Genomic DNA, 12,500 nt, shown 5'->3' with positions numbered 1-12,500 from the left:
CTGAGGTAGGACTGTACTTACGCCAGTACTCGCTTCTCCACGATGTGATTGAGCGAGTTGAACACGCCCTGCCTCACGTGGGACTCCAACGGCGGGTAAAAGTGGGGAATAATCTGCCGGACAGGACAAGAACAGCGTTAGAGGCGGAGAGTTGGGGGGGGAGGGGGGGGAGGGGGGCAGTGGCTGCAGCATTGACAGCTCAGTGCAGAATCTGGGAACAGCGAGCCTCTAAAACACAGCGCGTCATTTCAGGGAGCAAAGCCTTGGTCAGCGGGGATCGACACACGATCAGCAGGGTTCAAACTCCCGACAAAGCTCACAGTCCCTACTGAGGCCTCTCGTGAGTAAACAACCTGTGGTTACACCATTGGGGGGGGGGGGGGGGCATGGTCAGTATCCCAGGGCAAGACCATCGAACAGCCCCCCCGATATCAATGACACCCCAGCACTGCGTGCCCTCTCTCGATCCATGGTCACAACACAGTGTGACACCCCCGACACCATGTCCCAACACGACAGGCATTCACACACAAGTCCATCCGATCGCCCGCCTCGCACAATATCAAATGCAACTCAGCAACACGGGGCTGGCGGTGTGCATTTGATTCAAATGGCAGCCCCACACATGGTCCCGAAGCTGCGGGAATAACAGGCGCAGACAATGGCCCTGAAATTCCGATGTCCCGGGTCCACACGAAGTCTCTACGGGCCCGAGAAAGCATCGGAAAAGCCGGGTTTCAGCGCGCAATGCGCAGAAAACCAGCTTTCCCAATCGGTCAAGTTTCTGGCTTGACAGATCTCGTACATATCGGGAGCGAGGACACTTGCAGGGCAAGATTTCTGATTATTTATGGATCTCTTGCCCTGCAAGTGTCCTTTAAAATCTTGCGCCCGAAAAAGCAAGTGTGTAGCCTACTCTTACAGCGTTTAAAAATACACAGAAACATTTAAAAATAAAGTTACTGTTAAGAACCCTCCCCACTAAGTTTATTTTAAGGCTTAATTAATAAAAACTTTTTTAAAAGTCGGGAAAATATTTTTTTTTTATATAAAGAAGAACTTTAATTCAAATGAATGTTAAATATGTGGTTTATTTTCTATTTTTGTGTGTGTTTTGGGGTGGTTTCTCATTCATAGTAATAGGAGTTTGGGACTTACGGAACTCCTATCACGGTGAATGCGAATCGAGACTACACCCGATTGGCTGCTGTCTCCAGCTCGCGGCCCACGCACCGGCCCCACGCGCACGCACCGCGACGCGCGATCACGGGAGGCCTCAGGCTCCGAGGTTTCAACGGGCGCAGCAGCAACAGGTAAGTGTGCATCATTTTCCCCGATTTCACTCGTTTGCTCGTGTGAAGACCTCAATCGGAATTTCAGGCCCTCGATTTTCCAATTGCTCACCCATGTGCAGGCAAGCTTCGGTCTACTCAGAAGGTGGACTGTACAATTTCCACCACGATGGAAGACGCAGTTTATTTTTGGAGCTAATTAACGGAGGTAAGTGAGATGCAATTAGCAGGCTTTAATTATCATCATATACACAATGGCTAAATGGAGGGGGGGGGGGGGCGGTAGAGAGCAGCGATAGAGAGCAGCGAGAGAGAGAGAAAGGGGGTGGGGAGAGAGAGAGAGAGAGAGAGAGAAGCGAGAGAGAGAGAGAAGCGAGAGAGAGAAAGGGGGTGGGGAGAGAGAGAGAGGGAGAGAGGGGGGGGGAGAGCGGGGAACGGAAGAGGGGGGGGGGAAGAAGAGAGAGATGGGGGGGGGGGGAGGAGAGCGGGAGAGGGGGGAGCGGGGGGAGGGAGAGGAAGCGCGGGGAAGAAGAGGGAGAGCAGGAGGGGGAGAGGGAGCGCGGGGAAGAAGAGGGAGAGCGGGAGGGGGAGAGGGGGGATATTCGAGGGGAGGGAGAGACAGAGTGGGCGATCAGAAAAGGAGAAGGGAGGAGACAGAAAGAGTGCAAGAAGGGAGAAAGGGAAGGGAAAAGGACGTTGATAAAGAAACAACATTACTGCCCCTGGCCGTTCCCTGCGGCCAGCGTCAGGTCCACAGTTTGCTACGATCATGTTTCTGGTTTCATGCGCGGAGCAGTGCCCGAGGGATCCAGCTTGAGCCGATAAATCCTTGGCCTGGGAGTTGTCGTGTCGCAGGTCGAGTTAATGGGAAGCGTGGACTGCACTCACCCGACAAATGAAGTCTAGCAGAGTGGCAGTAATCGCCGGATGAGGCTTCATGGAATGATGCATGACAAGAATCGCAGGCTCTGAAACAGAAAGGCAAAATCCTTCAGCAAAAGCTGTGCTGCACCTGCCCTGGGAGTGTTTGATGGGACAGTGTAGAGGGAGCTTTACTCTGTATCTAACCCCGTGCTGCACCTGCCCTGGGAGTGTTTGATGGGACAGTGTAGAGGGAGCTTTACTCTGTATCTAACCCCCTGTACCTGCCCTGGGAGTGTTTGATGGGGACAGTGTAGAGGGAGCTTTACTCTGTATCTAACCCCGTGCTGTACCTGCCCTGGGAGTGTTTGATGGGACAGTGTAGAGGGAGCTTTACTCTGTATCTAACCCTGTACTGTACCTGCCCTGGGAGTGTTTGATGGGACAGTGTAGAGGGAGCTTTACTCTGTATCTAACCCCGTGCTGTACCTGCCCTGGGAGTGTTTGATGGGACAGTGTAGAGGGAGCTTTACTCTGTATCTAACCCTGTACTGTACCTGCCCTGGGAGTGTTTGATGGGACAGTGTAGAGGGAGCTTTACTCTGTATCTAACCCCCTGTACCTGCCCTGGGAGTGTTTGATGGGACAGTGTAGAGGGAGCTTTACTCTGTATCTAACCCCCTGTACCTGCCCTGGGAGTGTTTGATGGGACAGTGTAGAGGGAGCTTTACTCTGTATCTAACCCTCTGTACCTGCCCTGGGAGTGTTTGATGGGACAGTGTAGAGGGAGCTTTACTCTGTATCTAACCCCCTGTACCTGCCCTGTGAGTGTTTGATGGGGACAGTGTAGAGGGAGCTTTACTCTGTATCTAACCCCGTGCTGTACCTGCCCTGGGAGTGTTTGATGGGACAGTGTAGAGGGAGCTTTACTCTGTATCTAACCCCATGCTGCACCTGCCCTGGGAGTGTTTGATGGGACAGTGTAGAGGGAGCTTTACTCTGTATCTAACCCCGTGCTGCACCTGCCCTGGGAGTGTTTGATGGGACAGTGTAGAGGGAGCTTTACTCTGTATCTAACCCCCTGTACCTGCCCTGGGAGTGTTTGATGGGACAGTGTAGAGGGAGCTTTACTCTGTATCTAACCCCGTGCTGTACCTGCCCTGGGAGTGTTTGATGGGACAGTGCAGAGGGAGCTTTACTCTGTATCTAACCCCATGCTGTACCTGCCCTGGGAGTGTTTGATGGGACAGTGTAGAGGGAGCTTTACTCTGTATCTAACCCCCTGTACCTGCCCTGGGAGTGTTTGATGGGACAGTGTAGAGGGAGCTTTACTCTGTATCTAACCCCGTGCTGTACCTGCCCTGGGAGTGTTTGATGGGACAGTGTAGAGGGAGCTTTACTCTGTATCTAACCCCGTGTACCTGCCCTGGAAGTGTTTGATGGGACAGTGTAGAGGGAGCTTTACTCTGCATCTAACCCCCTGTACCTGCCCTGGGAGTGTTTGATGGACAGTGTAGAGGGAGCTTTACTCTGTATCTAACCCCGTGCTGTACCCGCCCTGGGAGTGTTTGATGGGACAGTGTAGAGGGAGCTTTACTCTGTATCTAACCCCCTGTACCTACCCTGGGAGTGTTTGATGGGACAGTGTAGAGGGAGCTTTACTCTGTATCTAACCCCGTGCTGCACCTGCCCTGGGAGTGTTTGATGGGACAGTGTAGAGGGAGCTTTACTCTGTATCTAACCCCCTGTACCTGCCCTGGGAGTGTTTGATGGGACAGTGCAGAGGGAGCTTTACTCTGTATCTAACCCCATGCTGTACCTGCCCTGGGAGTGTTTGATGGGACAGTGTAGAGGGAGCTTTACTCTGTATCTAACCCCCTGTACCTGCCCTGGGAGTGTTTGATGGGACAGTGTAGAGGGAGCTTTACTCTGTATCTAACCCCGTGCTGTACCTGCCCTGGGAGTGTTTGATGGGACAGTGTAGAGGGAGCTTTACTCTGTATCTAACCCCCTGTACCTGCCCTGGAAGTGTTTGATGGGACAGTGTAGAGAGAGCTTTACTCTGCATCTAACCCCCTGTACCTGCCCTGGGAGTGTTTGATGGACAGTGTAGAGGGAGCTTTACTCTGTATCTAACCCCCTGTACCTGCCCTGGGAGTGTTTGATGGGACAGTGTAGAGGGAGCTTTACTCTGTATCTAACCCCGTGCTGTACCTGCCCTGGGAGTGTTTGATGGGACAGTGTAGAGGGAGCTTTACTCTGTATCTAACCCCCTGTACCTGCCCTGGGAGTGTTTGATGGGACAGTGTAGAGGGAGCTTTATTCTGTATCTAACCCCCTGTACCTGCCCTGGGAGTGTTTGATGGGACAGTGTAGAGGGAGCTTTATTCTGTATCTAACCCCCTGTACCTGCCCTGGGAGTGTTTGATGGGGACAGTGTAGAGGGAGCTCTACAGATGACAAACAGCACCAGTGTCGGATAACAGAGGGTAGACGGAGCTCATGCAAGAGGCGAAGAAAAGGACTAAAGATCGATAAATACATGGGGTCCTTACCAATATTCATGATGCTGTCCTTTTCGGGATTGAAGAAGAGCCAGTCATAAAATAAGGCGAGCTTGGCATTTGAAGCTGCAACATTGGACTGAAATCAGAGGGAAGAGAAATGGAATCAGCGAGAAAACCTGCACTGTCCTCAAACCCGGCCACACGGGATCGAGTGTCAGCTTGCTTCAATTGTGTCGGAATTTCCCTTCTGAATTAGGAGGTCGTTTATTGAAGCCCCATTGCAAGACCAGAGTGCATCATCTCGCCCGACACGTCCAAGTGCAGTCCTGAGGGAGCGCCGCCTGTTGCAGGTGGATTTCGAATTCCGCACGCCCAGTATTTGAGCAGGAGCAGGGGAGATCGAAAACACTTGTCCCTCAACCAACATCGGCAGCACAAAATGGTCTGGTCACTCCTTCTGGGACCTCGCCGGTGGCAAAGTGGCCACCACGTTTCCCCCACAGCGCGCTGAACAAGCCAGCTGATTCGTCCCGCTCTCCTGCCCTTTCCCCAAACGCCCGGTGTTCGCTGTGGCTCAGTGGGTAGAACACGAGCCCTCAGTCAGGAGGTCCCACTCCAGGGACTTGAGCACGTGTATCTAGGCTGACACTCCCACTGCAGTGCCGAGGGAGCGCCGCACTGTCGGAGGGGCGGTGCCGAGGGAGCGCCGCACTGTCGGAGGGGCAGTACTGAGGGAGGGCGCCACACTGTCGGAGGGGTGGTACTGAGGGAGCGCCGCGCTGTCGGAGGGGCGGTACTGAGGGAGCGCCACACTGTCGGAGGGGCGGTACTGAGGGAGCGCCGCACTGTCGGAGAGGCGGTATTGAGGGAGTGCCACACTGTCGGAGGGGCGGTACTGAGGGAGTGCCACACTGTCGGAGGGGCGGTACTGAGGGAGTGCCACACTGTCGGAGGGGCGGTGCCGAGGGAGTGCCACACTGTCGGAGGGGCGGTACTGAGGGAGCACCGCACTGTCGGAGGGGCAGCACTGAGGGAGCGCCGCACAGATGAGACGTCAAACCGAGGCCCCGTCTGCTCTCTCAGGTGGACATAAAAGATCCTATGAAGAGGAGCAAGCGAGATATCTAGAACCAGGGGGCACCCATTTAGAACTGAAATGATGAGGAATTTCTTCTCTGAGGGGGGTAAATCTGTGGAATCTGAGGGGTCAGAGTGGGAGTGGAGCGGGGAATTAAAGTGACAGGCGACTGGAAGCTCGGGCTCACACTTACGGACTGAACGTAGGTGCTCCGCAAAGTGGTCACCCAATCTGTGTTGGTCTCCCCGATGTAAAGGAGACCACATCGTGAGCAGCGAATACAGTATACTACATTGAAAGACATACAAGTAAATCGCTGTTTCACCGGGAAGGAGTGTTTGGGGCCCTGGACAGTGGGAAGGGAGGAGGTACAAGGGCAGCTGTTGCATCTCCTGCGCTGGCACGGGAAGGTGCCGTGGGAAAGGGAGGGGGTCCTGGGGCTGACTGCGGAGTGGACCAGGGTGTCGCGAAGGGAGCGGTCCCTTCGGGACGCTGAGAGGGGAGGGGAGAGGAAGATGCGATTGGTGGTGGGAGATGGCGGAGGATGATCCGTTGAATGTGGAGGCTGGTGGGGTGAAAGGTGAGGACATGGGGAACCCTGTCGTGGTGCTGGGAGGTAGGGGCAGGGGTGAGAGCAGAGGTGTGGGAAATAGAACGGACATAGTCGACGGCCAGGGTTTTTTTGTTAAGTTGATTGCCCCTCGAGAATGTGGTGGTGAGCCGCCTTCTTGAACCGCTGCAGTCCGTGTGGTGAAGGTGCTCCCACAGTGCTATTAGGGAGGGAGTTCGAGGATTGTGACCCAGCGACGATGAAGGAACGGCCGATATATTTCCAAGTGGGGATGGTGTGTGACTGGGAGGGGAACGTGGAGGTGGTGGTGTTCCCATGCGCCTGCTGCCCTTGTCCTTCTCCCTCAAATCCACCACCAAGCTCATGGTCTACAGGGCTGTAGTGATACCCGCCCTCCTGTATGGCTCAGAGACGTGGACCATGTACAGCAGACACCTCAAGTCGCTGGAGAAATACCACCAACGATGTCGCCGCAAGATCCTGCAAATCCCCTGGGAGGACAGACGCACCAACGTTAGCGTCCTCGACCAGGCCAACATCCCCAGCATCGAAGCACTGACCACACTCGATCAGCTCCGCTGGGCAGGGCCACATTGTCCGCATGCCAGACACAAGACTCCCAAAGTAAGCGCTCTACTCGGAACTCGTCTACGGCAAACGAGCCAAAGGTGGGCAGAGGAAACGTTACAAGGGACCACCCTCAAAGCCTCCCTGATAAAGTGCGACATCCCCCACCGACACCTGGGAGTCCCTGGCCAAAGACCAGTCCGCCCTGAGTGGAGGAAGTGCATCCGGGAGGGCGCTGAGCACCTCGAGTCTCGACGCCGAGAGCGTGCAGAAACCAAGCGCAGGCAGCGGAAGGAGCGTGCGGCAAACCAGTCCCACCCTCCCCTTCCCTCAACCACTGTCTGTCCCACCTGTGACAGGGGACTGTGGCTCTCGTATTGGGCTGTTCAGCCACCTGAGAACTCATTTTAAGAGTGGAAGCAAGTCTTCCTCGATTCCGAGGGACTGCCTATGATGAAGACGATTGCCCCTTGAGAAGGTGGTGGTGAGCCGCCTTCTTGAACCGCTGCAGTCCGGGTGGTGAAGGTGCTCCCACAGTGCTGTTAGGGAGGGAGTTCCAGGATTGTGACCCAGCGACGATGAAGGAACGGCCGATATATTTCCCAGTGGGGATGGTGTGTGACTGGGAGGGGAACGTGGAGGTGGTGGTGTTCCCATGCGCCCTGCTGCCCTTGACCTTCTAGGCGGGTAGAGGTCGCGGGTTTGGGAGGTGCTGCCGAAGAAGCCTTGGCGAGTTGCCGCGGTGCATCTTGTAGACGGTGCACACTGCAGCCACGGTGCGCCGGTGGTGGAGGGAGTGAGTGTCGAAAGTCCAATTACTCCCACTCGCTTCCCCTGCTTTTTGCCCGTAGCGCCTACAGACATTTCCTTTTCAAGTACATACTCGAAGTTTATAATTCAATCTGCTCCCACCTCAAGTGCCGGTGTGCTGTTCGTCTCAACCACTCCCTGCGGCACTGAATTCCACATTCGCACCGCTCTCTGGGGTACGAAGCTTCTCCTGAATTCCTTGTCGGAGTTATTAGCGATGACCTTGTACAGTGTATTTATAAATAAGCTCCGAACACTAACTTTTGGGAACATTGTATTTTTGCCGAGCCAATGTGGGGAGATGCGTCATGAGATTAACAAGCCCTTTAACAAGCAGCGCTCTGAATATCAATAAGTATATCTGGCCTCAGAATCTCTCGCCCACTCACACAGCGCTCGGCAAATGCAGTACAGTGTGATTAGCCTCAGCTGGAATATTAATTTAGATTCAGCATCAGCAGCAAAAATGTTTAATTAGTAACGTACCTTACAAATCAAAGTCCGCGGTGACCACAGGTTGGAGCCATGTCGTGATCAGGAAAATCCCCCCCCCCTCTCTCCCCCCAGTCCGATCATGTTATAATTACAGATCATATCGCTGCACCGAATCTGACAGCAAAGCAAATACTGTCAACACAACTCTTCAAACACATTGTGCATCTCTGCAGCTCTTTCGCAAACTCGGCACATCCCATGGGATGGTCACAGCACGGAAGGAGGCCATTTGACCAGTCGAGCACATGCCGACTCTCAGCGAGTCCCAACTCCTTCCCCCCCCCACCCCCAGCCGAGTCCCAACTCCCCCCCCCCGCCCCCCCCCCCCCCCCACCAGTCCTTTCCCCGTAGCCCTGCAATTTTTTTTCCCTTCAGCTACTTATCCACTTTTGAAAGCCACGATTGAGTCTGCCGCCCTCTGAGGCAGCCCATTCCAGATCCTAACCACTCGCTGCGTAAGAGAACGTTTTTCCTCGTGTCGCCTTCTGCCAATCGCCTTGAATCGGTGTCCTCTGGCTCTCCACCCTTCCACCAATAGAAACATAGAAAATAGGTGCAGGAGCAGGCCATTCGGCCCTTCGAGCCTGCACCACCATTCAATATGATCATGGCTGATCATGCAACTCCAGTACCCCATTCCTGCTTTCTCTCCATACCCCTTGATCCCTTTAGCCGTAAGGGCCACATCTAACTCCCTTTTGAATATATCCAACGAACTGGCCTCAATAACTTTCTGTGGTACAGAATTCCACAGGTTCACAATTCTCTGAGTGAAGAAGTTTCTCCTCATCTCGGTCCTAAATGGCTTACCCCTTATCCTTAGACTGTGACCCCTGGTTCTGGACTTCCCCAACATCGGGAACAATTCTTCCTGCATCTAACCTGTCCAGTCCCGTCAGAATTTGATATGTTTCGATGAGATCCCCTCTCATTCTTCGAAATTCCAGTGAATATAAGCCTAGTCGATTCAGTCTTTCTTCATATGTCAGTCCTGCCATGCCGGGAATCAGTCTGGTGAACCTTCGCTGCACTCCCTCAATAGCAAGAACGTCCTTCCTCAGATTCGGAGGCCAAAACTGAACACAATATTCCCAGGTGAGGCCTCACCAAGGCCCTGTACAACTGCAGTAAGACCTCCCTGCTCCTATCCTAACCCTAGACCAGAAGTAAGAGCCCCGCAAGAGCTCGCCTTCCCGGGTAAATGAAAAAATGATGGGAAGTTTCTCTCTCTCGACTCTGTCCAGACCCCTCGTGATTTTGAACACCTCGATCAAACCTCCTCTCAACCTTCTCTGCTCCAAGGAGAACAACCCCAGCTTCTCCAGTCTCTCCCAGTCACTGAAGCCCCTCATCCCTGGAACCATTCTGGTCAATCCCAAAATGTTTTACAGCCAATGAAGTGTGGTCAACATCAGTTAAATTCAGCACAAAGTGACTACAACTTTGAGAAAGACTTGCATTTTTCTAGCGCCGTTCACGACCACCGGACATCTCAAAGCGTTTTACTTTTGGAGTGTGGTCACTGTTGTAGGTTGGGCCTCTACTCATTGGAATTCAGAGGAATGAGAGGTGATCTTATCGAAACGTATCAGATTATGAGGGGGCTCGACAAGGTGGATGCAGAGAGGATGTTTCCACTGATGGGGGAGACTAGAACTAGGGGGCATGGTCTTAGAATAAGGGGCCGCCCATTTAAAACTGAGATGAGGAGAAATTACTTCTCTGAGGGTTGTAAATCTGTGGAATTCACTGCCTCAGAGAGCTGTGGAAGCCGGGACATTGAATATATTTAAGACAGAAATAGACAGTTTCTTAACCAATAAGGGAATAAGGGGGCGGGCAGGGAAGTGGAGCTGAGTCCATGATCGGATCAGCTGTGATCGTATTAAATGGCGGAGCAGGCTCGAGGGGCCGTATGGCCGACTCCTGCTCCTATTTCTTATATTCTGTGATTAACTTCCCTGCCCGCTCTTTTCTTCTCTCGGAGGGTGGAAAATCTGTGGAATTCTCTGCCCCAGAGAGCTGTGGAGGCTGGGTCATTGAATATATTTAAAAGGTGGAGATAAGACAGATTTTTGAACGATAAGCGAGTCGACGGTTTATGGGGAGCGGGCGGGGAAGTGAGGCCGAGTCCATGATCGAATCAGCCATGATCGTATTAAACGGGGGAGCAGGCTCGAGGGGCCGTATGGCCGACTCCAGTTCCTGATTTGGATTATGTTATGTCTTTCTCGCCACACTCCCCCTTCCCCCCGCGGCGTGGAGTACTCACAGTACACGTCGTCAGTAACCAGCCGATAATGGCCCAGCGGGGTAGGATGTCGGAGCTCAGCACCTCGTTGGACGGGTGAACCACGCCGCAGATGTAGCGAATCAGGTCACAGCGCAGCGACTGGCTGTCGGGGGTGGAGAGGTACTGCCGCTGGAACCAGTCCTGGTATCGCTTCTGCTGCCCGAACCGCACCTGCAGACAAGAACAACAACAACAAAACCGTGCATTTAGATAGCGCCTCTAACGCAAGAACATACTCGGAGCAGGAGCCGGCCATTCGGCCCCTTGAGCCTGCTCCGCCATTCAATAAGATCATGGCTGATCCGATCCTGGACTCAGCTCCACTTCCCCACCCGCTCCCCTTCACTCCCCTATCGCTCAAAGATCTGTCTATCTCCACCTTAAATATATTCAATGACCCAGCCTCCACAGCTCTCTGGGGCAGAGAATTCCACAGATTCATCAGAAGAAATGCCTCCTCATCTCCGTCTTAAATGGGCGACCCCTTATTCTGAGACTATGCCCCCTAGTTTGAGATTCCCCCACGAGGGGAAACATCCTCTCTGCATCTACCCTGTCCAGACCCCTCAGAATCTTATACGTTTCAATAAGATCTCGTTTCATTCTTCTAAACTCCAATTGGTACAGGCCCAACCCGCTTAACCTTTCTTCCGAAGACAACCCCTTCATCTCCGGAATCAACCTGGTGAACCTTCTCTGAACTGCCTCTATTGCAATACTTTAATACAGTAAAACATCCCGAGCCGCTTCACAGGAGTGTTACATGACAAAACAAATAAATATGACCCCGAGCCACTTAAGATGAAATTACGGCAGGTGACCAAAAGCTGGGTCAGAGTTCGGTTTTTAAGCAGGGTCTTTAAAGGAGGAGAGAGCGGTGGAGAGGTTTAGGGAGGGAGTTCCAGAGCTTGGGGCCTAGGCAGCTGAAGGCACGGCCACCGATGGAGGAGCGATGGAAATCGGGGGATGGGCATGAGACCAGAATTGGAGGAGGACAGAGATTTCGTGGGGGGTTATAGGGCTGGAGGGGGTTACAGAGATAGGGAGGGGTGTAGGGGCTGGAGGGTGTTACAGAGATAGGGAGGGGTGTAGGGGCTGGAGGAGGTTACAGAGATAGAGAGGGGTGTAGGGACTGGAGGAGGTTACAGAGATAGGGAGGGGTGTAGGGGCTGGAGGGGGTTACAGAGATAGGGAGGGGTGTAGGGGCTGGAGGGGGTTACAGAGATAGGGAGGGGTGTAGGGGCTGAAAGGGGTTACAGAGATAGGGAGGGGTGTAGGGGCTGGAGGAGGTTACAGAGATAGGGAGGGGTGTAGGGGCTGGAGGGGGTTACAGAGATAGGGAGCGGTGTAGGGGCTGGAGGAGGTTACAGAGATAGGGAGGGATGTAGGGGCTGGAGGAGGTTACAGAGATAGGGAGGGGTGTAGAGGCTGGAGGAGGTTACAGAGATAGGGAGGGGTGTAGAGGCTGGAGGAGGTTACAGAGATAGGGAGGGGTGTAGGGGCTGAAAGGGGTTACAGAGATAGGGAGGGGTGTAGGGGCTGGAGGAGGTTACAGAGATAGGGAGGGGTGTAGAGGCTGGAGGAGGTTACAGAGATAGGGAGGGGTGTAGAGGCTGGAGGAGGTTACAGAGATAGGGAGGGGTGTAGGGGCTGGAGGGGGTTACAGAGATAGGGAGGGGTGTAGAGGCTGGAGGAGGTTACAGAGATAGGGAGGGGTGTAGAGGCTGGAGGAGGTTACAGAGATAGGGAGGGGTGTAGAGGCTGGAGGAGGTTACAGACATAGGGAGGGGTGTAGAGGCTGGAGGGGGTTAGGAGATAGCGAGGGGGGTCCATGGAGGAATTGGAAGACAGCCGCCAATAATGGGGTGAAGGGGGGGGAAACGCACAAAAAGCAATGTGTTAGCCTTTGGGCTGCTCCAAGCACAAGACAAGGTGCGTCAGAAATGCACTGCCTGATTTTTCTTGTATAATTTGGATCCATTTCAAAATGTCTTTGTGTACAGTGCTGCTTAATGTGCATTGTAAC

The 12,500-nt window shown here is 53.6% G+C and overlaps 1 protein-coding gene across 1 annotated transcript; it reads right to left on the bottom strand.

Annotated features, from left to right (window-relative positions):
* Positions 1-2: 2 nt before the first annotated feature.
* Positions 3-10,645, bottom strand: LOC139250471 (integrator complex subunit 3-like; the record flags this gene model as incomplete). The annotated part of the gene is made up of 4 exons (XM_070872873.1): positions 3-113; positions 2,181-2,260; positions 4,709-4,796; positions 10,454-10,645. Coding segments are annotated over 4 exons (456 nt in total), but the record flags the coding sequence as incomplete, so codon positions are not given.
* Between the last annotated feature and the right edge of the window lie 1,855 nt (positions 10,646-12,500).

This window comes from Pristiophorus japonicus, unplaced genomic scaffold, assembly GCF_044704955.1.
Source record: "Pristiophorus japonicus isolate sPriJap1 unplaced genomic scaffold, sPriJap1.hap1 HAP1_SCAFFOLD_3809, whole genome shotgun sequence".
Classification (NCBI taxonomy): domain Eukaryota; kingdom Metazoa; phylum Chordata; class Chondrichthyes; family Pristiophoridae; genus Pristiophorus; species Pristiophorus japonicus.
This window is presented reverse-complemented; position numbering and strand designations above follow the sequence as displayed.